General features: G+C 35.6%; 1 protein-coding gene and 1 long non-coding RNA gene across 3 annotated transcripts; one reads left to right on the top strand and one right to left on the bottom strand.

Annotated features, from left to right (window-relative positions):
• Positions 1-7,729: 7,729 nt before the first annotated feature.
• On the top strand, positions 7,730-8,882 carry LOC145797427 (uncharacterized). Its single transcript, XR_014338981.1, has 3 exons — positions 7,730-8,134; positions 8,230-8,282; positions 8,480-8,882. It is a non-coding gene; the product is annotated as an uncharacterized LOC145797427 (long non-coding RNA).
• A 3,453-nt stretch (positions 8,883-12,335) lies between these two features.
• On the bottom strand, positions 12,336-20,335 carry TAP38 (thylakoid-associated phosphatase 38). 2 transcript variants are annotated; one of them, XM_028230466.2, is made up of 11 exons: positions 19,751-20,335; positions 15,555-15,683; positions 15,312-15,414; positions 15,053-15,163; positions 13,804-13,883; positions 13,659-13,712; positions 13,157-13,273; positions 12,966-13,020; positions 12,857-12,889; positions 12,712-12,758; positions 12,336-12,592 (listed from the first exon to the last, which is right to left on the bottom strand). In XM_028230466.2, the coding sequence occupies exons 1-11, from the start codon at positions 20,098-20,100 to the stop codon at positions 12,469-12,471; spliced, it is 1,203 nt and encodes a 400-aa protein (XP_028086267.2). In that variant the 5' UTR covers positions 20,101-20,335; the 3' UTR covers positions 12,336-12,468. The 2 variants fall into 2 exon arrangements, with proteins under 2 accessions (XP_028086267.2, XP_028086268.2); XM_028230467.2 differs by lacking the exon at positions 12,857-12,889 and having other exon boundaries at positions 19,751-20,273.
• Positions 20,336-21,275: the final 940 nt, after the last annotated feature.

Raw genomic sequence — 21,275 nt, 5'->3', positions numbered from 1 at the left:
TACAGCGGCAAGAAGATGCTCCATTCGCCGGTCTGAAGTGGTTTTCGAATTAGAAACCTAGGTGATGGCTTCATCCATGCAGACAATGGAGTGATGTGCAGACAAACATCTTGCCGCTGATATCTGTGTGTTCTCAGAAGATGTGTCAAAATCTGGCTGTGGACTTAGGAATAGTGACACAATTTTCTAATTATCATAATTGTATAATTGTTATTATTCCAAAATAAATAATTTGTTCAAATGTGTTGTAGTTTTGTCCTGTTGTGTATTATAATGGATTACTGGGCTGTGATGATCCATTCTAGTGTCCACTTCTTTCATAGTTTTGATGGGCCTATGAAAAAACATTGCAGTGTTTTGGGCCTTGTCACGTTATATGGGCCTCTTCATTTGGGAGACTGTAATTGGGCCTCTTAATTTGGGATACTGCAATTCGGCCCATTTATATTATTGTTGATAATCCAAAACAATAATCACATTAATTAAATGTATCTTAACATTTTATTATTTAATCATAAAAATGTACATAAATATTTTTTCACCGCCAATCTTTTACATAATACGAAAGCTCGTCGAGTACAATAGTCAGTGCGAGACAATAATTTATAGGGCTAATAATCCCAAAGCTGGATAATGTCTTCGTCATCCTGCGTGCAATAAGCCGAGTAAATACATTCTCCGTTAGGCTTTTGCGACCACTATATGTCAACCACGTATACATTGTCGAGGTGAACGTCCGGACTCCCAGTGCTTTCCGGAGGTTGTAGTTGAACAGGCATTCTATCTTGTATACCCCCTGATTCCCCGGCATGGACATGTCTACGGCTCTGAACCACATCGGGTTCCTCAAAGTGTCGTAGAAGATCCCTGACAGCATCTTCTCTCTCCAGTGGATGTGGTTCGATACATTCGTTCGTATGGAATATCGAGCAGCCGCATTGGAAGTGGAATATCTTCCTGCGTTAGTCATTCTTCTTCTCATTGCGATGCCTCTTCTTGATTGGTTCTGGCGAACAAAGGCTGGTCGACTATGTAAAACTCTACGTTTCAGATCGTCCACACTTGGAGCCCGGCGTGTTCATTTTTTTCCAGAAATTCTTTGTAACTAGAGTTGGCTCCGGGGTTGCATAATATAATACTTGGAATCTTGCCTTTTATTTTCTTTGGGTGGGCATATTTACAATTTGAAAAAAAATCCCGTTGCGCTCTAATAAATTCCCGCCAATGTTTCAAATACTGTGGGGCCACATCATCGATTATGTTGTAAATAGCGTCGTCATTGTCGTCCCTCAAATCGATGTAGCCTAAATAATAATTCTGTGGCCCCAAAGACCGGGCCCAACATGTTTTCCCAATTCTAGATGGGCCTTCAATTATAATGCTCTTGGGCTGATGTGGTCTTTGGGCTTCCTCCCTTATATTTTCTACAACCCATTGTTGTATGACTGTTGGAACGATCCACATTGTATCTGTAAATTGATGAACATACGGCAATGGCGGAGTAAATGAAATTTTGTCGTAATTGGATGACAACTTATCGTAATTTAACCAGAAACATTTTGGATCGCTATTTCTTACCAATGCCATAGCTTCTTCTTTGCTTCCGGCTACGCTCCAAGCATGGACGATCTGAAACGCAGAGTTTTACACAGTTGACCAGCCCTTGTTCGCCAGAACCAATCAAGAAGAGGCATCGCAATGAGAAGAAGAAGGCCCAACGCAGGAAGATATTCCACTTTCAATGCGGCTGTTCAATATTCCATACGAACGGATGTATCGAACCACATCCACTGAAGAGGTGTTCAATGAGGTAAAATGAATGGAGTCATTTTGCAGCACCATGAATGATGTGTTCAATGAGGTAAAAGGAATGGAGTCATTTTGCTCGGTGTTGGTAAGGACTGCTTGCCCTTGCAAGCGCCACGTTCATCCCTACCCTTTTTGTTGTCCTTTTTGGTGGTGGATGGGATGGAAGAGAGAGAAGAGAAAGAGTGAGGGAAGAGAGAGAAAGAGAGTAGGTGGTGGTTAGGGTTTCAGACATGGAAGAGAGAAAGGGTCAATTGTGGGAGATTTTGTGTTTGATTTTTTTTGTTCTTCTTTTGCTCCCTTACATTTCATGTGTGAAGACATTTGCAAAAGTTAATACTCAAATGCAATCACTTTTCTCATCTTCCATTTGAATTAATCTTTTCTTAAAGAATCATAAAGTCAAGTCAAAACATTGTGTTTTTAGTATTATTTTTGCCTTTTGTTTTATGTTTTCTTTTCTTGAAACAGGACAATGAAAACTATCACCAAAAAAAAAAAAAAAAAAATTGCCTAGTTTTACTCCATTTTTTAAATTTATTTTAGAACTCTTCTTTTTTGGAAGAAACACTTCGAAGCTCTTTTTTGAATTTGTGAACATATATATAAGATAGTGAAAGACAGATTGGCTCTAGTAGCTCCTAATTGATTCAGTATGGTTGGTATTTAGGTAAAAACTATCACCGAATTAATAATATCAGTTTTATTATTTTGAATATTGATACATATCGCTTCTCTTATCAAATCGTACTGAACCGAATCGATTGAAATGGTTTAAATTTGAACTATTTTTTAGTATAGTCACTACTCTATATAAAAATATTGAATTAGTTATTTGTCCACCAATTCAAATATATCGAATCCATCTATTTAATAAATATTTTTCAATTCTTAGATTAATGAAATTACAAACAAAAAAAAAAGTTAAAAAATAGTAAGATTTTAAGAATAATAAGTTAAAAATAACGATTATATACAATAAAAATTACAAACTTAGGTTATAGAGATGATAAGAATAATAATTTATTATACTTATTAATATCATTACATTATTGTATTTTATATAAATAAATATAATATATGTTGAAGCGGTCGATTTTGATTTAGTTCGGTACATAAGGTGCTTGAATCGATGCCAAATTAAAAAAAAAAAAAAATCAAATTAAAAAATCGCAAAGACCAATTCTTATTAAAAAAAAATATACTACATATAGCCGAATTAATTGGATTATTCGGTTTTTTTTTATATCGGTATCCACAAGGTTTGCATATGCCCAGAACAAGACTGACTAAGGGAGAGAGAATGTGTGTCTAGAGTATTTTGAAGTGTTTAGAGTATGACTAAAACGAATCAAGTTATTCTATTCGAACTCAAATTATGTTCAATTTGTTAATAGTTCATTTAAAATTGACTTATTATGTAAATAAATAAGATTTAGCGCATTTTTGAAAATTGTTCAATAGTTTCAAAGACTAATAAACTAATTTTAAAACATTTTTTTAAAAAAATTTAATTTTTTAAATTAAATTTAAACGACTTACTACTAGATTCGTTCACAGCCTTTTTAACTCCCGCTTTGGTTCAATATTTTGAGGCCACATGAAATGCAGTGGACTTTTGTGAAATGACTCCAACCATCCATATTTGACAAAGTAGTGGAGGTAAATGAGCTTCTGATATTTCTTTCCTTTTTGGAACACCCCCTCCCATCTGGAATTTTGAACCAAAAACAAATATTTGAAAAAAAATGTAGTAATCATCCAAAATGAATAGCATGTATCACATTGAGCAGTTGCTTGCAAGTGACTTCAACTGCTACACAGTAAATTTTGTCATTTTTGTTCCAAAATGATACAAATGTGCACAAATATAGAGAGCCTTGTTCATGCATAGGTGCTGGTACTAGTCACCACTTAAATTTTGTTGGACCTCCTACTTTGGACCTTATACAAAAAAATCTTTGGACACCAAATTTAATTCAAAAAATAACCCTACTCTCAAAACCCTAGCCGCCACCACCTACCACCACTCTTTAGCTCCCGTTACCTCTCCATAATCCCTCTTGTCACCCCCACTCTTCGGCGCCACTATCCAACCCCCCGCCACATGCAAACCCCTCTTTACTCTTCAACCAGATAGTGGAGGCCGGCCCTAGCCTAAGGCCAGTAAGGCCTGTGCCTTAAGCCCAAAAATAGGGCTCTCAAATTTAGTAAAATGTTATAGGCCTAATTTATTATTATTATTATTATTATTATTAGGATCAATTTAAATGGCTCCAAAATATTTTATTGAGTCCATATGTGGTTTAAACCATATTTATTTATAAGTGTAGTTTGGCCCATATTTATTAAAATGAAAATATATACTTAAAAAAAAAGTGTTTGGGCCTAAGAATAACAATACATACAATATATGAGCCCTAGTTTTTTTTTTTTTACCTTCTTTATCGATTAGATTTTAGTGGAATAAGTAATTTTGTCCTAATTTTTTTACTTAGGTCTTTATTAGTTTTAATTGAATAATTTTTTTGCCCTAATTTTGTTTCATTAAATTATTTTGTTTATAATTTTAATGATTATATGTGCAAGTAAATTTTTTTGTGACTAAAAAAATAAAAAAGTTGTAACTTATCGTTTTATCCATAAATTATTTTTTTTCAATGCAAGAGGGGGTCCATTTTCGAAATTCGCCTTAGGCCCCTAAATCTGAGTGCCGGCCTGAGTGGAGGTCTACAGGGGGTGAGTTGCGAGGGTGGGGGAGGCGTAAGGGAAAAGCTATGGGTGGTGGGTGATTAGACTACGAGAAAGGGATCACGAGAGTGGGATAAGGGTGGAGAGAGACTAAGTTGGCATCAAGGTTACAAGGAGCTAGGGTAGTGACCAGAGATGCCAAAGGCTGCAAAAGGGCAGCAACTGGAGCCACTATCTATGGTGGGTGGTGGCTGGATGAGGATGGGGTTTAGGAGGTCAAGAATGGGGGTAGAAATAGAATTGTATGAATGGATAAAATTGTAATTAAAAAAATATGGATATATAAGGTTTCAATAAAGAATTTGGTATGCTAGAAGTAATCTCCCTTCATGGATGCACAATAATAGTTTAAGGCCACAAATTATCTTTATTATTAAAATCACAAGTTGATTTAAGTGTTTTGAATCACATCTCGTGCCGTATCATTAACGTGTGTATGATTATGTTAATTATTATTAATATTATTATTATTTATTTATTTACTTTCCTCGACAACATAGAAATAACAATTATGAATTACAGGAGTGTTTAAAGTAAGTTAATCATTGTCATCATCTTGTCGGTCTCTCCCAAAAAGATGATTAATTTGTGGCGTTTCTGTCTTATTGAATGGTGAGTACATAATTAGTAATGCTGGGATAGGGAGTTCAAAAGTAGAAGTGTTTTGTTAATTTTGTCCCTCTTTTGCCACTACTAAAGGCACACCTCCAGAATTCAACCCTTAGAAATGTCTTGTTCACATTCATTAATCTGTAGACCACTGTCCTTTTTTTTAAAAAAAAATTTATTTTTAAGTCACTTCTCTATTTATTTATTATAAGTGAAGAAAGCCAACATATGACGATCAAAGGCACAACAAATTAACGAGTTGTCTGTTAATGCAGGAAAACAAGTCTACAGAACGTAGGTTCCACGACATTCTTTATTTTTTTTTGGGGGAGGGGGGGAAAATTACATTTTTCACCCAAATTACACTTTGGTACTAATTATTTTAATTTGAACAACATTAATCGTAGTTTTACTCAAAATACACTTCGGTACTTATTGTTTTAATTTGAACAAAATTATTTCTACACTTTTAAGTCTACTTTCAATCTAATCATTATTACCAAATTAAATGTAAAAGTTCATAATTTTATAACACGTACTAGTCACATAATATGTAAAAATTCTCAATAGTAATTTGAATAAAAAGACCAAACTAAAACTAGATTTAAAGTTTAGAGTTAATATTATTTTAATTGAAATAATAGAACCAAAGACAAATTTGAATTATATATATATTTGGTACATTGGAATATAGGGTGCCTCTAAATGCACCTTAAAAAAATTGTTTGACACCCCATTTCTTAGGATAGCCCATTGCATAAGCTATCTAATAAATAAATTTATAGATTCAAAAATAAAGACTGTTTAAAAAAAATATATAAAATAAAATAAAATAAGTGAACACTGAGCTTATAAAACATAATCAAGTAGAGCCTATTCTAAATAAGTGATTTTTCTCAAAAATGACCCTTGAACCTAATAAAAAATAAAAAATAGAAAGTAAAAAGATAACTATCGGCCGGTCCTACATCCTATTACCCATTAAGTCTTGATTTAGAATCTTGTGTACACACAAGTCTTGTCTCATCTGTTGTTTCTCCTTGTTACCCTCGAGTGTTTTGTGTTACCCGAAATAATATTATGTTCTCTCTCTTCCTCTTCGTGCCGACTCTCTCTCTCTCTCTCTAACAAAAAACTCTTCTATCTCTACTATTTTTGTACAGAGTTTCATACCGCCACTGCCACCATCATTGCACTACTACCGTCGCTGTGGTTGTTCACCTGCTACAACCACCATCATCGACCATTGCCACCTTCACTGACCACCTTCACCAACCATCTCCACCATCCTTCTCTATTGCCGTCAACATCACTCGCTTAAACCACGTCCTCGTTCTCCTTCCTCGTCATCATTATCGCTCGTCTCACACCACTGTTCTTCTCGTCGACGCCATTGACAATGAAAACTATTTGATCCGATTCCCATGTGAAGGCCACTTTTCTTTTTCTTTTTTCTTTTTAAGTTGTAGAATTCTTTTTAAAAATGTGTTTTTTAACGAAAAAGATAGTTATAGTATAACTTCTAGTAATATAAAAAAAAAATAAAAATGTGAGGTCTTTTTTAAAATAGAGTCCTAAAGCCTATGCTTTGGGCATTGTTTGGGAAGTGGATTTGGGGCTAAAATAGTCACAAAAAATAAAATAGACTTTTTAGCCTCAATAAGACAAAATATCATATCTAACCCATAATCATTACATTTTTTCTCTCACAAAAAAGCCAAAAGTCATTTCCAAATCAAGCTTTTTAGCCCCCGGCTAAAATAACCGAAAAAGTCAAAAAGTCAAAAAGCCAACCCACTTCCCAAACCAAGTTAGTGGCTTTAAGCAGGGGCCGGCCATGCTGACACCCACTGCCCCTTCCTTTTCCTTTCCTCTCAAATCCTGATCGTAACTCCACCAAACACCAACAACAATAGCAGAGAGAGAATAAAAATAAGAAGAAGAAAGAGGGAGGAGGTGGGTTGCTATGAAGGAGGATGTGAAGGAATTGGGGAGGTTCCAAGGGGTAGCGCCAGAGGGTGGGAGAAGGGCTAGGTGGTAACAGGAGGGGTCGGGAAGGGCTGGTTAATACTGGGGAGGGGCTGGCTGAAGTTAGGGTTTTGTCCCTTTTGGTAATTTAAGTTAGGGATAGGTTTTGTCTCTTTTGAGAGGTGACATATGCAACAATGTTTTTGAGTGCATTTAGAGGCTCCCTGGAACATAATTACGACTCTCAAAGAGAGAAGTATTTGACTTTCTAGTAAGATCCAAGTGCTCTGCCCAACTGGGCTAACTCAGCTGGTTAGTTCCGTCACATTCATCACATATTATGCACCACACAACACTGATGCAGTGTTAACTGTCTTATTAGGCTAGTTAATTTCACCATTGAAACAAAAGGAGTCTAAAAGTATTAGAAATTGATTGACAATCAACAGGGCATATCTGCCACTGGTTTTATGTTAGTGGGGAGGAAAGAAAAGAAAATAAAAGCAGGTTGACTTATAGAAAAAGTTGAAGAGCAACCAAAAACAAGCTGAAAATGGCAGAAGAGTCTGAGAGCAATACAATAGGATTGTTTTGGTTTGGGGAGTGTCCACATGCATTCTATTTTGATGGAACACTTATACTAAAGTCACTGTAGTACAGTATAGTTGACTTACAGGTTGTGGCTAAATAGGGTAATGCACTTCATCATCATTGTAAAGCAATTGGGTAGGTATTGCTGCACTCATGGGATGCCCCCCCCCCCCCCCCCCCCCCCCCCCCACTCAACTCAGCAACCATAAAAGTAGCGTCCTCTCTTCTCCCCTTCCCATCTCATTCCATTCCAACTTTGAATCACAATTCATAGTTTATGAAACTCTGAAAACAGTGACAACAAACAATACAATTACAACAACAAGAAGGTCACCAGCTATGGTTATGAGGATCAACAACCCTCTTCTACTTTTCCTCTTACTACTCATTTACTTCTTACTCTCTTCAGGTGAGCCACTTCTCACTATCATCTTCTTTACTTCACTTCCTAAAATTTTACTAGCTTATTAAGTTAATCTATCTTCTCTCCTTATTTTCCTCTAGGCATAGCTCAAGGCTTCAGGGACAACAAGAACCCCATTTACTCGCTTCATAAGGTAGGTAGTTTTACATAAAAATTAGCGTCATAGAGCGAGAGCGATAATGTACTGTGTTACAACTAATATGACAGTAAGATCACATAATGAAAATAAATACTCACTAGAGAAGGAACCTAAGACAAACTGTGAGTTCTGAAACGGCTTTAAAACAAAAAATACTTGTTTTGCTAATCATTTCTACATGTTTTGTGAAGGATTGTGCGAAAATGAATTCAAGGAAGCTTTTGGTGGTTGATGCAGTGTTGGATTATGATTATACGGGACCCAATCCTAAGCATGATCAAAGGAAGGGAAAACCGGGAAATGGTGGCAAGAACCCCTGATTCTACTGATCATCCTATCCTGCCCCTGTGCCATGAGAATAGTATTAAGCACTACTATCCCATAGAGACTTTGATCATGTATGAGGAGATTTAATATATATAGAACTGAAGTTCAGTATGAGTTTTTAGATATTATTATTGTAAATGCCCTCTTGTGGGCACATGGACACCACCATATGGGGTAATTCAGAAGAGTATTTCAGATATTCTTTTGTGTACTTCTTTGGACATTGATTTTGCAAATTATAATCAAAACGAAGCCTATGTTATCGTATAACAGCTGACAGTACAATGAGGAGAATACCAGGAAAAGAAAACAGATGGATTTCAGATTCAATATTAAAGAACTTTAGCACGGTTGTTGCTCACTAGCTAATCATCCTATAAGTGGCAATACAAGGCATTGGGGTAAAACTTTGCTTGATCAATTTTGAGGAATGTATGTATGCACTTTTAGTTTCGGCCTATGCTGCATATGGTGCTGATGATTATAAGAGCCAAGTTTTCAAAAGCAACAAAGTATTCAAGATCACTACATGAACAAAGGAAACTCCAGTTTCTTATCCTCACAAAAAGTTACAACGATCAACTCTTCTATGGCTGTCAAATTCCACGCCGTTTAAGCAGGCGAATATATGTGTACTTATCAAGATTATTAAGACCAGAAGCAGCAGAGAAAAGGAAGCACTCTTCTACGGGACTTTTCATTCTGCCTAAATCTCCATAATTTCTACAATTTTATAAGTTACCGTCATCACAATATTTCAATATTGATTTTCTCTAAATGGAAAGACCTTGTCTCTTACAGTAGAGATTCTATGGGTTACACATGTGATGATCATGGAAAGAAGAAAAAGAACAAATTTGGAATTTCACATGAAGCGCATTTAGGGCATCAAGAATTAAATATTTGGAATAATTTTGAGTTTTCATGTCATTATAGTAGGTTTTAGTAATTACGGGTATAATGATAATTCCAATAATTGTTGGACATGGGTTGTAAGGGTCACCCATGGGTTTTATTTTAGGTCAAATTCTTAAATGGGTCATTATATATAGGTTTTAATATTATGACTAAAATAATTTAAGAGGTCAAAAGTCTAAATTTCCTATTTTGATATTGAAGTAGAATTAGAAGTCATTAAAGTTTCCTATTATGATTGAAGTAGAATTGGAAGTCATAGTTGGTCTAGAATAGTAGTTGCTAAATATTTTTAGTTTCTAAATTTGAGTCATAGTCTTGATAGAATTAGGAGAGTCATTAGCCTATAAATAGTTGTGTAATCTCAATGATTCGAGAAAAGTTAATATTATAAAAATTTAAGATTGTGTGTGATTGGCCTATTCCTTGTTAGGATGAAGCACCTCTCTCTCTCTCTCCTTCTATCCAATAAGATTACTGTTCACGTCACTATTCACAGTGCTTATAACAGCCACCCAACAGCCCTTAAACACTTGTATTTTCATTCCCAAAACTCTACTCTTTTACAAACCCTTAAATTCCATTTTTTTTTTTGTTTTTTTAAATTCTTTTGCACCCACAAAATCCCACCAAATCCAGCCTTATAAGTCTATTGTTGCTGCTACCAGTACACTTAACCTGAACTCACTACTTGTAGGAAAGTAATCCCTACTCGTCCTACATCAGTTTGGTATCAGAGTTTCAAGATCTTACCTTGTTCCTTACCAATCTTTTGATAAAATTGCTTTCTTTATTACAATGTTGACAAGCATCGAATTAAATTGGAAGTTTGAAGCCTTGTCAACAAATTATAGAGCTACTAAGAAAGATATTGCGATGTTAAAGGAGGATTTTGCGATAATTAAGGAGGATGTTGCAACAATAAAGAGTGATGTGCATACTATCAAGACAACTTTGAATGCATTGAAAGTTTCCATGAAAAGATTGTTGGCTGTTGTTTTAGAGAAGACTACTATCCAGAAGCAACAGGATAAAGGTGTTAAAGATTTTGAAGAAACTACGAAAGAGCAAGATGAACATGTTAATATTAAGGATATTGAAGAAACGAAGGCAAAATTAATTTCCTTACTAAAGAAAGCATGAAAGATCATCATGATCAAGATTCTAAAATCAAGGAAGCCAAAGAAAATGATGAGAACGCAATTGAACTTTATGTTCTTCACAAGAAATATGAAGTTCACATTGAGTTTATTATTCCTAATAAATTCGATATGGTTAATGGAGTGATGACAACATTAAACTTTTTGATTTTCTCATCGTTCGTTCAAAACAATCAATTTGAATGGTTGCAAGTGTAAGATTCTATAATCCTTATATTTCAACATTATAAAACTTAAGGTCGAGTTTTTTCAAATGCAGAGGAGAATGATGAAGATCATGGAAAGAAGTAAAAGAGCAAATTTGAAATTTCACATGAAGGACATTTAGGGCATCAAGAATTAAAGATTTTGAATAATTTTGAGTTTTCATGTCATTATAGTAGGTTTTAGTAATTAAGGATATAATGGTAATTCCAATAATTGTTGGACATGGGTTGTAGGGGTCACCCATGGGTTTTATTTTGGGTCAAGTTATTAAATGGGTCATTATATATAGGTTTTAATATTATGACTAAAATAATTTTCATGGTCAAAAGTCCAATTTTCCTATTTTGATATTGAAGTAGAATTAGAAGTCATTAAAGTTTCCTATTATGATTGAAGTAAAATTAGAGTCATAGTGGGTCCAAAATATTAGTAGTTGCTAAATATTTTTAGTTTCTAAATTTGAGTTATAGTCTTGGTAGAATTAGGAGAGTCATTAGCCTATAAATATTTGTGTAATCTCAATGATTCGAGAACAGTTAATATTATGAAAATTTGAGATTGTGTGTGTGATTGGCCTATCCCTTTTGAGGGTGAAGCACCCCGTTCTCTCTCTCTCTCTCTCTCTCTCTCTCTCTCTCTCTCTCTCTCCAGCAAGGTTGCTATTCACATCACTGTTCACAGTGCGTAGAATAACTACCCAACAGCCCCTAAACACTTGTATTTTCATTCCCAAAATGCTACCTTTTTACAAACCCTTAAATTCCTTTTTTTTTTTTTTTGTTTTAAATACTTTTACAACCACAAAATCCCACCAAATCTAGCCCTATAAGTCAATTGTTGTTGCTGCCAATATACTTAATCTGGGCTCACTACTTGTAGGAAAGTAGTCCCTCCTCGTCCTACATAAATATGCCTAAGAGAAAAATTTTCCTAATATCTTCATGGAGCCCTATGTGGATTCATCATTCATCATTATTTTTCTTCCTTCTCCTTTCTTTTGGAGATTCAAAAGTTTCCTTACATAGAACATAGAACAAACCCATTACTTCCTCAGAAAAAAATACTCAGCTATACATACAATAAATTGACAACATATTCCAGACTTCATTTTCCCCAGAGTACCCGTCAATCTAGCACAGTTCACCTTTCATTGACAAAAGGTTCTACCACGCATCTCTGCATCTCATAGAACATTAGAGAAAATTGGCTTCCTAGTTTCTAAACTGACTTTTCTGCATATACCAAGCTAATGTTTACCTGGCACTAGAATTTCTATAAAGTGTCTAACAAGGACATGAAAGAGTTGAAATTTAGCAGGCATCCTCAAATCTTAATTGCTTTTCAATTAGCAAGAAATCACTCAAAGTATAATAATTTATAAATGCAATTCCTTGCAGTATAGTTGGTACAGTACTTTAATGAATGTAAATGACAATCATTTGAGATTCTTCTGAGACACATTTATTAATATCAATAAGATGCGATACATGTACAATTACAAAATATATCTAGATACAAAATATATTGGAAATCTGTGAGGATTTATTTACAAAGTCAGGAGGCTTGAAAACTCATGTAGAAAGCAGAGATGACATCCATATTCCTAATGACACAATCCCGATAGTAGCAAAAGCTTGGCCCAGTTCATAAGCAAAATTTTCCTTCTGACGAGGCAAACTTTGCCAATCTGTCCTCCTGCAAAAAGTCACAGCCAGGACCAAATTAAAAAAGTTAATATCAGTACAATAGATTAACACATTAGATTAGAATGGAAAACATTATATTAAATTAACTTAATGCATACAAGTGCATACCCCAAATCAGCAATGACGATGCTGACATTATCTTGTGAGCGTCGGTCCTGTAATATACACAATTTTGCAGGTTATTAGAACAGGCAAACAATACATGTATGATCAAGCATTGTGCAAGAAAAATAAACATCTACGCATCCATTACCAAAGCTGCTCTTCCAAGTGCCTCACAAGCTAACTACAATCAGAACAAAAGAAGTTAAAACTTTGTAAACCATGACACCAGTATACCAGAATTGAGGCAAATTTTTTACCTGAACATCTCCGTGTTGCCGAAGCTGATTCCTAACAAAATTAACTGCTTCTGAGCTGAAACAATAGCAAAGTTGACGGGATGATACTCATCTTGTGGTTGATTGAGAAAAATATTAAATAAATAACTACCGGGCTGATTTAAGATAATTTACAGAATGTAAGTACAAGGTTCAAACAGGAAACCACAAACCTGTTCATGTAATCCCATAAGCCATCAGATGCTAATATTATAAATTCTGCATCTGAGCCAAGAGGAACTTGAAAAATATCGGGAGTTACCGTAACCAAGTCTCCACTAAATTTTATTCTGGCATAAAACAAAATGTGTTTGTTGTCAAAGCAATCTAATACACTCAAAATTAGCTAAGCTGTAAATAGAACTACAAGTCCTGAACTACCCAAGGCAATTGGTTTGCCTTTTCTTCTGGGTATTATCAATTATGCCACAGAATAGGCAATATTCAGCTTACAAGAATATATCTGATTAATAAAATATCCAGTTGCCAGATTATCTATCAAAAAACCCTTTGTGTTTGATTGATCTGATAACCATTGTATTAGGACAGTAGGAAGATAATAATAAGAGAGTGCACTGCAAATTTATAACCAATGGATTCATGAGGGCATTCTTATGATATAGGAGTGCAAAAAGGATAGATAAACAAAAATTGAAAATGTTTGAGACAACCCACCGAGAAACAAATTTTTGTGACCATCTCCCTTCCTTAACTCCCTTCTCCAGCATCCTTTTCATGTGAAAACAGAGACAGATCATTAGGAATGTACATAGTAATGGACCCTCTATTTATTTTAGTAGAAAAGGAAGAGAGAATATACTCATTCTTCTTTGTCTTAAATCGCATGTCGCCAAAAGCACGGGATACTGAGATGTCTCCACAAATTCTCCCATTGACAATCTGTAGACACCATATGGAAGAATAATCATCACCCATGTGAGTAAAAAAATTTAACCCAAAAGAAGCATGAAGCTTTATACACTAAAATTTATGAAAAATTCTCCAGAATTAAATAAATTGAAATTTTCACCGCACAATGATAAAGTTAAAATAAGCCAAACAAACAACGATCAGATTAATTCAAAGCCAATGATGTCCTGTAGAAAAACAAGCTAAGCAAAACCATAGTTTGATTGATACAAAGCCGAAGATATCCCAAAGCCAAAGATATCCATTGTAAAAGCAAAGGGTACAACTACACACTGAGGAGGAAACCGAAACACCTCTGTTGGTACACATTGCCACTCCCTGCGACTGCACTAATAATAGGCCCACGGACCCGATGTCGAATGTTGTAAAAGACATAAGTGAAGCCCTTTGGTTTTAGGAAAGATGGTGGAACTCGGCCCGACAAGTGGTACCAGAGCTAAGTTGTCATGGGTTCAAGTTGCAGGAGCATCAACGTGAGAGAGGGATTGTTGGTACCTATGACTGCTCTAATAAAAATAATAGGCCCGCGGGCGCAATGTCAAATGTCATAAAAGACATAAGTGAAGCCCTTCCTATCACCAATTGGTTTTAGGAAAGATGGTGGAACTCGAATTGACAACCTTCTATGCCTAATACAATACAGAGTTCTTTTCCCAAGTCAAAGAAAATGGCACCAGAAACTGGAATCGAATGATTCATCTCCTAAATGGATTGATGAAATGAAAAGGAACTACATAACAACATGTGGAATATTACAATGCTAACCATAATAAGTTTATAAAGACGGCAGGTTATCATGCCACCATCAGAATGTCTTTGAGAAACACGACAGGAGTTTCATGAGTGCTGAGCTAGTGCAATTCTAGTTCCATTCAATGAACTGCAATGATACAGTTCCACAACAGATATTTTCATGATTTTTGAATTCTACTAGCTTTGGAATTTTCATTGTTCTTTCCGAAGAGAGATTATTATTATTTTTTAAGTTAAACATTTGGAACATGGAATAGGTCACTATGATCAGATGCTAATTACCATTTAGCAAGTCCAATGGATTATTAGAGACCTACCTATTTGCTTCCGGAACTGATACAGCAAATAAAGAACAGAAAATGGAATTAAGAACAGAAAAAACACACCCATCCACCTGCTTCTCCGATCCGCCTGATTTCTTGAAGAGAAGCCTTATTGCTTCCATAGGGTCGATGAGGATTGGTTAATACTTCTGCTTTACCAGTGCACGATAAAACCTGCATCGACAAGTTGGCCAAGAAAACCAGGGAGATCATTTCATCCACAAAAGCATTGTCACATCAGAATTCTTCTTATAAATATATATATATATATATTTTTTTTTAAATGAACCAACGATGAGCAATTAGTGTTTTGGATATATACCACACACGAGTCACCAACATGTGCGATAAAGATCTTCTCATTTCCAAGGAACATAACAGTAGCTGTTGAACCAGATTCGACTTCCTCTCCGTTCTCATCAAGCCTTTACAAAATGAAACAGCATCTAAACCTTCAATGCAATAATATAGAATATACAATCATATTGAGACTATATATGCTTGTTGATACTTTGGTAAGGCAAGATGAATTTTCACTAACAAGTACGAACATATACTAGCTTACCAATTTAACAATTTTGCATCGGCGTTTTCAAAAGCCTCCTTTAATGCCTTTCTAATGCTGTTGAAGTCCTTGCCACTTAACAGCAACCCACCTTGTAAAGCCTTAACACACTCTTTGTAAAGCTCATCCCTGTGGTGGGTATATAAATCACATCATGCAGAGAAAAATAAATTAATCAATATACTTTGAGTTAGTTTTCCATGAAATCGTTTTGAAAGGTGGTTTTGTTAAAACAAAATCAAGATGATGGATTCCCAGCCACACAAGTGTAAAACATAAATTGGGGTGTGCTTGATTTCTATGCTAGCCTAGCCAATCGGGCGTGATTGAACTGTTCTTTTTAGGGGAAAATTGTTTGATACTTCCATAATATGATGTTACATGGTCTACATGACACTCCTGGCCAATGATAAATGGATCATCATTTGTCTCCTAACTACCTAACTGTGGGATGCCTTTGGGGTTACCAAGTGTGCCCAATGGTTCGGATTCTCGACCTCCCGATCTAGTCTCACAAGTGCAATGTGAAATATAAATGAGAATCCATATCTGACAACTTATGCAGAAAATTCATTTAGTTGCAAAACTTTTACCAAAAAATGGACTGTATCAGCAGATCTCAAAGTCGCTACTTAATCGTTTGGGAAAATTAGGAAACCAGTGACTCGTGCCAAAGGCCACTGTCCGTCATAACCAAAGTGTCTCGGTTCGGGAATTTAGGTATGAGAGGGAAAGGTCATGAATTGAGCACCCCACTCACCCGATCAAAAGATGGCCTTTACTAACTCATGATGTGTTTTTTATAATCAATATATGCTCATGTTCCGATTATTAATAAGGCTAACATTACTATTTGATTCAATCAAGTATAGATCGTGTCATTAGTTTTGGTTTATGCTTTGATTTTGTGCATTTTGAAAAGCCCCTTTTTGTACAAACTCAGAAGCATAAGAATCAACTGCACTTCAATGTAAACAACACGACCTTCATCCACTGGCATTCAAACAGATACCTCATTTAAGCATCTAACCTCATGGTATAGCAACAGATATGATAAATAACATACACACACTACATGCTAAAGCATAAATGCTCACCTAGTACTCCGAGAAAAAGCCGGAAGAATTATATTAGAATATATGCATGATCCTATATACAAATGACTAATGCAATACATACACAAAATGCATCTAAGGGGTCCGGCTACTAACATATGACATGCGTATCATCCCAAGAAATGAGGTAGCACACATAATCAACTTTGGAAAAGATAAAACCCACACATGCACATGAGCCGGACCTGGACGCATGAAAAATGGATGCAGTACATGAATATGATAAAATAAAACATGATGCTATACATATACGAAAAGCACATAAATAAAATGGATAAAAATATGTTGGATTGGAAGATTATTACAACAATTCAAAAGAGAAAATAGGGGAGAGAGAGAAAAATTATTACAACACTTAAATAAATGGAAAAGAAAAAAAAACGTAGGATTGGAGGGATTATTACAACAATGAATAGATTCAACCGAACTACAGCTGAATCTAACAAATCACATTAAATAAATAAAGGAATTCGTCAGTATCTCTAGGACCACCAGGGAGAGCACTCCCCAGAAACTATCTACTCTGTTCTTGGAATGATCATCCAGCCATCTATAAAAATGGACCGGCCGACTACAGAAGTGACTGGCCAAACACGTCTTTCGGGTTAAAATCAAGTTGATGCAGAAAGTCCAGAACAGAAGCCAAGGACACCTTCCAAGGGATGCTCATCCCTTCTACCTCTTCCACTCCCAGAAACCACTTAAGGGGAAGATAGATGGGCCTCAACCCTCAACCATAGCACAACTAGATATATACAACAGGCATTTTGCAATAATTCAACAAATTAAGAGGATCAAAGAACGAAAAAATTCAAGCCTAAGAAATAGATAGGAACCTACATCATCTCTTTGTGAATAAAGGCAAGTTAATACCAAAATCCATATTATTAATTGGAGAGAGTAGATTAATGCACATCATTTCTTAGTGGAAGCTTTGCTTTTAAAACAAGGGATTCATCAAAAGCTATTGAAAACTCTTCTTCTATTCACGGAACAAGGATTTTTCCACCCCCTTCTATGTTCACAAATGATTGAGAAGAAAGACTTCAACCCTCTTGACCTACAACCACTTGTTTTACTTCCAAATAATCAATAAAATGGAAAGCTACAATCTTCTCAACATCAAATCCTAAGAATCACCCAAGTAATCCTATGAAACAACCACTATTACTCATTAATATTGAGCATAGGTTGAAACACATTGATTAACATGCTTAGATGATAAGATATGTGAGGAGAGGATTTGCAACAAGAAAGAAATCTATTCTACATATCAAACTTGTGAATGGATGGCTACTTTTTACTCCCAATCACATCCACAAGGTTCCAAAAAAGACAACAACAGTGGACTTTAGCTATGGAAAGCAAGAAAGTATAGACAAACTAAGGAAAGAAAGAAAGTAGAACTATCAACTCAATGGATGGGTGGCTAATCTACCCCCAACCACATCCATGAGGACTTGTTACATAGCTACAGCAATTGTAGAACAATAATATAGCTGAAAATGAAGAATAAGAGGGAGAAAAGTGATGAATATTGCAAGAACTTCACCTCTTGAAGAGGGTGAGTTCTTTGGTTGGCCAAACTCCTTCTTGATACCCTCAAGATCCTCTTAATATGCTTTAAAGTGTCCAAGAATCCCAGCAAAAAACTTAGGATTGAACTTCAATGGTGTTTGAGTCTTAAATATTGAAGGAGGTTGGGGGGAGGTGATGAAGAGAGAGAGAGGAGGGGCTCTCAATCCTTTGTATAAGCTTTGGGCAATTTTTCCAACCAATTGAAATGAGATGCCGAGCTCTATTTATAGAGTTTCGGCTATAAATATCTGAGATATTTTGCGGAAAGTGAGCAAAACAAGTTGAAATTTCCAAAAATGCTTTGTACCCGGACAATTCAGCTAGTCGTACCCTTTGGTGTCCGACCGAATGTGTTTTGAGCCAGCCATGACGTGTTGTCCCGCTAGTTGGAAAATACATCATTGGATCAACAAGGTAAAGTTAGCACAAATTGAAAGGAAAAACAGGTATTTCAGAGGATTTCACCCCTTCCATTCATTCCCTTTATATCCCTTGCTCGATCTGTTTGAAAGAACTCCACATTTTGATTTTGAAAAGATGAGCCTCAAGACATATTGGTAATGTCTAGAATTGCACAACAAAACTCATTTTGAAAAAGGTTTTCCACTAATCGAAAAGTATTTTGGCCGAAACAGGTGCTTGGTTAGTTTCAAGGCCTGACTCCTAAGCTTCCTGCTGAGAGATTCACAAGAAAAACATCTTGGCTTTCATCATTGGGTACCAAAGAACAAGCATCCAAGTCTTAAGGCTGATCAAAAATGGGGTGTCTACACTAACAAAGGCCAGTCTCAGTATGTTCCACCCGAAACAATTTCGCTACATGATTGGTTTACAGCATGACATAGGTAATGTCACATGGTGCTCCTACACTACTAAATAATTAACCCTTTTTAGGCTAGGTTGGGTATGCCTATGGCTACATGTTTTGAGTTTCATTTAATATCCTCGCTTTTTTTTTTTTTTTTTTTTTTGTAATAAAACACTCACCAAAAAAAAAAAAAAAAAAAAAAATTGCACTAATTTTTTCAACATCCCAACATTTTGTTGATTTCTTTTTTTTTTTTTTTTTTTTTTTTCCCTCTTTCAAATCAAAGCTCAAAAGATAAAATGGTCACATGAATCAATTCAAGAAACGCCCAAGTAATCAAGTAATATGAAAAATTAAGTACAACTCCACACAAGCAAGGCAACAGTAACATATGCAACCACAAATACACCCAAACCAAACCAAATCAAACTAATCAAGTTGGGTTAGAGCTACAACCGCAAACATACCCACAAGGGTTTTTTTTTTTTGTTTTTTTTTTTTTTGGGGGGGGGGGGGGGTTGGAGGGAGCTTACACACGGGTCCACTCAATTAATCCCCTCCCAGGTCCAATCAAAGGCAAGCCATCCACACCGCGACTAGGGAATTCACAAGAAATTACTTTCTCACGACGTGCCCAAAAATTGACAAGCTCTAATTAAAAGTATAGCAACTTTAATAGGTTAAAGTTTCAAAACCTGAGGAATTTGACGGAAGAGAAGCCAGCATGTCCATCAAAAACAGCAGCAAATGAGAAACCACCGAGGTCATCGGACCGGACAATAACAACATCATCTTCCATCTCTTCACGGGCACCCTGTAAACGTGTGGAACCCCATCTAACGCCGGCCACACCGGTGGACAACGACGACGGCGCATCGATTGCGATTGCAGAGCAACACCTGGTTCCTCTTCCCTTGACTGGTATGTTGATGTTGTTCTTCTTCTTGGTACTAGAAGTGGTTTTGTTGTAGCCATAATAGTTGCACAAGTCTATTCGGTTGGGGTTGGATAGGAATCTCTGCAACTGAGGACTCGACAACGCCATTAATTAGCTGCTAATTAATGGTGTTGTTGAATTTGAGACGAGGGTTGAACGAGTGTTAAGAAGAAGAAGTGGGTAGAGAAGGGCTTGGCTTTTGATGGGTTCTGTGATGGATAAGAGAGAGAGGAGGGAGTGAAGAAGCCACACCTCTAACTGCTTTAACGGATCAGATTTCCAGATCTGTCCACTTGGTCCAACTTTTAAGTGGCTCCCCACACAGTTTTGATTTTGGGAAAATAACAAGAACTCACAAGAACTCGGTGGATATTTAAAAAATTAAGGGTCAATTATTTATAAGTTTTATTTGAAAGATTTATATAAAATTTGATTTTTTGAAAAAATTTATAATTTAATAGGTCTTGTGGTTTTTTTTAAATATATTGACCCTCAATTTTAATTAATTAATAACATGATTTATGATAATACCATATATGTTACCATAAATTGTGATTATATCTATATGGTTATAAATTTGAAATTCAAAACATAAATATAACATGTAGCATCCCAAACTTAATGTGATATTCTCAAATCCAACGTGACATTCTCATATGTTTCTCATTCCAAACCCAACGTAAATGTAACATGTAATATCTCAAAATTACCGTAATATTCCCATATGCTTCTCATCAGAAACCAAACGCAATATTTCAATACTCCACAGTTGAATTATTAATAATGTAGCCTCCTAAATATAACATATAACATCCCAACCCAACTCATGTATTGAACCACCATCACCCCTAACCCAGCGTAACTTTGACATTGAGCGATGAGATTCAATCCACATTCAATTACAAATCTAAATCCCCAATAATTTTGTGCAACGTACTGTAACATGTATGTAAACACTAATTACAACAAAGATACGATACAGATTCAAACACATATACAACCAAGCAAACACACAAATGTCATCTACTACATGGTGTATGTGGATTAACGTTACACACTAAATATAGCATACATCGTAACACGATCATTCAGGTCCTAATGTATAATTGTCATCTTATGACGTGATTCATCCAATTAACAATCAAAACCAAATACTCCAAACCCAACCCTTGAACCCATACACACCACCCCATACATCGAATGTATCAAAACGCATCAACTATCACAATGTCAAATACACACATTCAATTAGAACTTTGGTCAAAGTTTGCCTATCAATGTGT

This window comes from Camellia sinensis, chromosome 1 (genome assembly GCF_055761805.1).
Source record: "Camellia sinensis isolate YWXY chromosome 1, ASM5576180v1, whole genome shotgun sequence".
Classification (NCBI taxonomy): domain Eukaryota; kingdom Viridiplantae; phylum Streptophyta; class Magnoliopsida; order Ericales; family Theaceae; genus Camellia; species Camellia sinensis.
This window is presented reverse-complemented; position numbering and strand designations above follow the sequence as displayed.

Bases quoted from the DNA above. Each gene is read 5' to 3' on its own strand.
- TAP38 (XM_028230466.2), bottom strand. From the start codon at position 20,100: ATGGCGTTGTCGAGTCCTCAGTTGCAGAGATTCCTATCCAACCCCAAC. The intron at 13,884-15,052 runs GTGTGTTTTTTC...TGGTGTCTACAG, and splicing joins TCGGAGAAGCAGGTGGATGG to ATTGTCAATGGGAGAATTTG. The intron at 13,274-13,658 runs GTGGGTTGTCTC...GTTTTATGCCAG, and splicing joins TCACAAAAATTTGTTTCTCG to AATAAAATTTAGTGGAGACT.